At 66.2% G+C, this 4,910-nt stretch overlaps 1 protein-coding gene across 1 annotated transcript; it reads right to left on the minus strand.

Annotated features, from left to right (window-relative positions):
• Positions 1 to 450: 450 nt before the first annotated feature.
• On the minus strand, positions 451 to 4,900 carry VKORC1 (vitamin K epoxide reductase complex subunit 1; the record flags this gene model as incomplete). Its single annotated transcript, XM_065735669.1, has 4 exons — positions 451 to 533; positions 864 to 1,101; positions 2,361 to 2,470; positions 4,773 to 4,900. Coding segments are annotated over 3 exons (456 nt in total), but the record flags the coding sequence as incomplete, so codon positions are not given.
• Positions 4,901 to 4,910: the final 10 nt, after the last annotated feature.

The raw sequence follows: 4,910 nt of genomic DNA on the forward strand, positions 1-4,910 counted from the left end.
ATGCTGTCACCACGCTGTCACCGCGAGGACACCACGTTGTCACCACGCTGTCACCATGAGGACACCACGTTGTCACCATGCTGTCACCATGAGGACGCCATACTGTCACCATGTTGTCACCATGCTTTCACCACGAGGACACCGCATTGTCACCGTGCTGTCACCATGAAGACACCATGTTGTCACCATGCTGTCACCGTGAAGACACCACATTGTCACCATGCTGTCACCATGTTGTCACCACGCTGTCACCGCGAGGACACCGCATTGTCACCATGCTGTCACCATGAGGACACCACGTTGTCACCACGAGGACACCACGTTGTCACCATGCTGTCACCACGAGGACACCACGTTGTCACCGCGAGGACACCACAATGTCACCACGCTGTCACCATGAGGACACCGCGTTGTCACCACGTTGTCACCGCGAGGACACCGCATTGTCACCACGCTGTCACCGCGAGGACACCGCATTGTCACCACGTTGTCACCACGCTGTCACCGCGTTGTCACCACGCTGTCACCGCGTTGTCACCACGCTGTCACCACGAGGACACCGCGTTGTCACCACGCTGTCACCATGAGGACACCACGTTGTCACCATGAGGACACCACGAGGACACCACGTTGTCACCATGCTGTCACCACGCTGTCACCGCGAGGACACCACGCTGTCACCACGCTGTCACCACGCTGTCACCACGAGGACACCGCGTTGTCACCACGCTGCCACCATGAGGACACCACGTTGTCACCATGAGGACACCACGAGGACACCACGTTGTCACCATGCTGTCACCACGCTGTCACCGCGAGGACACCACGCTGTCAGCACGCTGTCAGCACGCTGTCACCGCGAGGACGCCGCGTTGTCACCGCGTCAGTCCCTCTTCGGAGCCGTGGGGGCAGCGCCGCAGCGCCCCCAGCGCCGCCAGTTGAGGAAGAGGAGCGCGGCGTTGACGGCGTAGGTGCTGATGCAGACCACGCACAGATCGTGGAGGCCGAAGGCCAACACCAGCGCCAGGTACAGCGATGCCACCGCCGATGTCACCGACGTCACCAACAGCGTCAGCGACGACGCTCTGCCCGGAACCAGGCCTGGAAATGGGACAGCGGGGTGACCTGGAGCGGAGCGGGGACGCGGGGAGGGACGTGGGGACACGGTGGGGACACGGGGATGGAGGAGGGGACACGGTGGGGACATGTTGGGGACATGGGGATGGAGGAGGGGACACAGGGATAGAGGAGGGGACGTGGGGATGGAGGAGGGGACATGGTGGGGACATGGGGATGGAGGAGGGGACACGGGGATGGAGGAGGGGACGTGGGGATGGAGGGACACGTTGGGGACACGGGGATGGAGGAGGGGACATGGAGGGGACACGGGGATGGAGGAGGGGACACGGGAATGGGGTGGGGACACGGAGGGGACACGGGGATGGAGGAGGGGACACGGGGATGGAGGAGGGGACACGGGGATGGGGTGGGGACACGTTGGGGACACGGGGATGGGGTGGGGACACGTTGGGGACACGGGGATGGAGGAGGGGACACGGGGATGGAGGAGGGGACACTTTGGGGACATGGGGATGGAGGAGGGGACACTTTGGGGACACGGGGATGGAGGAGGGGACAGGCTGGGGACACGGGGATGGAGGAGGGGACACGGGGATGGAGGAGGGGACATGTTGGGGACACGGGGATGGAGGAGGGGACGCGTTGGGGACACGGGGATGGAGGAGGGGACACGGGGATGGAGGAGGGGACATGGAGGGGACACGGGGATGGAGGAGGGGACATGTTGGGGACACGGATGGGGTGGGGACACGTTGGGGACACGGGGATGGAGGAGTGGACAGGCTGGGGACACGGGGATGGAGGAGGGGACACAGAGGGGACACGGGGATGGAGGAGGGGACATGTTGGGACACGGGGATGGAGGAGGGGACACGGGGATGGAGGAGGGGACGCAGGAATGGGGTGGGGACATGGAGGGGACATGGGGATGGAGGGACATGTTGGGGACACGGGGATGGAGGAGGGGACATGGGGATGGAGGGACACGTTGGGGACACGGGGATGGAGGAGGGGACATGGGGATGGAGGGACACGTTGGGGACACGGGGATGGAGGAGGGGACACTTTGGGGACACGGGGATGGAGGAGGGGACACGGGGATGGAGGAGGGGACACTTTGGGGACATGGGGATGGAGGAGGGGACACGTTGGGGACACGGGGATGGAAATGGGGACACAGTAGATATGGGGACACGGGGGTGGGGTGGGGACACGGGGGTGGGGTGGGGACACGGAGGGGACACGGGTGTGGGGTGGGGACACGGGTGTGGGGGCCGCACCGAGCAGCGCCTGCACGGTGTAGAAGACGATCCCGATGACGCTGTTGGGAACGTTGGCGGCGCTGTCCCGGCCCACAAACGCCTCCAGCAGCCCCAGACCGCGGCCCCACCTGCGGGACCGGCCCCGCTCAGACCCACAGCGACCCCAAACCTGCCCCATAGAGACCCCAAACCGCCCCATAGAGACCCCAAAACCGCCCCATAGAGACCCCAAACCGCTCCATAGGGACCGCAAAGCCACCCCACAGGGACCCCAAAGCCCCGCCCCACTGCGACCCCAAACCACCCCACCTGCGGGACCGGCCCCGCTCAGACCCACAGCGACCCCAAAACTGCCCCATAGAGACCCAAAACCGCCCCACGGTGACCCCAAAACCTCCCCACAGCGACCCCAAAACTGCCCCATAGAGACCCCAAACCGCCCCACGGTGACCCCAAAACCGCCCCACAGGGACCCCAAAGCCCCGCCCCACAGGGACCCCAAAGCCCCGCCCCACAGGGACCCCAAAACTGCCCCACCTGCGGGACCGGCCCCGCTCAGACCCACAGCGACCCCAAACCTGCCCCATAGAGACCCCAAACCGCCCATAGAGACCCCAAACCGCCCCATAGAGACCCCCAAACCGCCCCATAGAGACCGCAAAGCCGCCCCACAGGGACCCCAAAGCCGCCCCACAGGGACCCCAAAACCCTGCCCCACAGGGAGCCCAAAACCACCCCATAGAGACCCCAAACCGCCCCACAGCGACCCCAAAACCGCCCCACAGGGACCCCAAAGCCCTGCCCCACAGGGAGCCCAAAACCACCCCATAGAGACCCCAAAACCGCCCCATAGAGACCCCAAACCGCCCCACAGCGACCCCAAAACCGCCCCACAGTGACCCCAAAACTACCCCACCTGCAGGACCGGCCCCGCTCAGACCCACAGCGACCCCAAACCGCCCCATAGGGACCCGAAACCGCCCCACAGCGACCCCAAAACTGCCCCATAGAGACCCCAAACCGCCCCACAGCGACCCCAAAACCGCCCCACAGTGACCCCAAAACCGCCCCACCTGCAGGACCGGCCCCGCTCAGACCCACAGCGACCCCAAACCGCCCCATAGGGACCCCAAAACCGCCCCACAGCGACCCCAAAACTGCCCCACCTGCGGGACCGGCCCCACTCAGACCCACAGCGACCCCAAAACTGCCCCATAGAGACCCCAAACCGCCCCAGAGGGACCCCAAAACTGCCCCAGAGGGACCCCCAAACCGCCCCACCTGCGGGACCGGCCCCGCTCAGACCCACAGTGACCCCAAACCGCCCCATAGGGACCCCAAAGCCGCCCCACAGCGACCCCAAAACTGCCTCAACTGCGGGACTGGCCCCGCTCAGACCCACAGCGACCCCAAACCGCCCCACAGCGACCCCAAAACTGCCTCAACTGCGGGACTGGCCCCGCTCAGACCCACAGCAACCCCAAACCGCCCCACAGGGACCCACTGTCCCAACGGGATCCCAGGGACCCCAAAACCGCCCCACAGCGACCCCAAAACCGCCCCACAGCGACCCCAAACCGCCCCACAGGGACCCACTGACCCAATGGGATCCCAGGGACCCTAAAACCACCCCACAGTGACCCCAAAACTGCCCCACAGGGACCACAAAACTGCCCCACAGGGACCCCAAAACGGCCCCACAGGGACCCACTGCCCCAACAGGATCCCAGGGACCCCATAACCACCCCATACAGACCCCATAACAGCCCCCAAAAGGCCGAGCGCTCTCCCCCTCCCCCATATAAGGGCATATCGCTCATAGCCCCGCCCCCCATTGACCCCGCCCCCGTTTATCAGCCCCCTATTGGCCTGGCCTATCTTCTGGCCACGCCCCTCCTCTTGACCACGCCTCCTCCTATCGACCACGCCCCCTTCCTCTCGACCACGCCCCCTCCCCTTGAGCACACCTCCTCCACTCGACCACGCCCCCTTCCTCTCGACCACGCCCCCTCCCCTTGAGCACGCCCCCTCCACTCGGCCACGCCCCCTCGGCCACGCCCCCTTCCTCTCGGCCACGCCCCCGCCACGTGGCGTCCCCCGCCCCTGTGCAGTGCAACGCAGACCCCTCTCCGGCCCCGCCCCCACCGCAAAGCAAACCCGCCACCGCGCGACCCCCACCGCAACGCCGGGCCACCCCGAAAGCAAACGGCACGGCACAGCAAAGCCCTGCTGCGACCCAACCCCCCAGTGCAGGGCGATGCAAACCTCAAAGCAGCGCAAGAGCGAGCTCCCCTGCAAACTAAACTCATCTGCAAGGCAAACCCCGCTGCAATGCAACCCCCCCGTGCAATGCAATGCACTGCAATGCAACCCCTCAGTGCCGCGGAACCCTATTGCAAAGCAACCCCTCCCCCCCCCCCCCCCCCGCACCTGGAGGCGAACACGCGCGTGCACGATACGCTGGGCCCGAGGTCGCAGCTCGCCCGGTACGTGGGGTCCCTCTCGTGAGCGCGCTCCACGTGCAGCGCGTACCCCGCCAGCGCCAGCCCCACCGCGCACAGCACCGCG

This window comes from Cyrtonyx montezumae, unplaced genomic scaffold (assembly GCF_038088225.1).
Source record: "Cyrtonyx montezumae isolate F1298 unplaced genomic scaffold, pur_monq_1.0 scaffold_199, whole genome shotgun sequence".
Classification (NCBI taxonomy): Eukaryota; Metazoa; Chordata; class Aves; order Galliformes; family Odontophoridae; genus Cyrtonyx; species Cyrtonyx montezumae.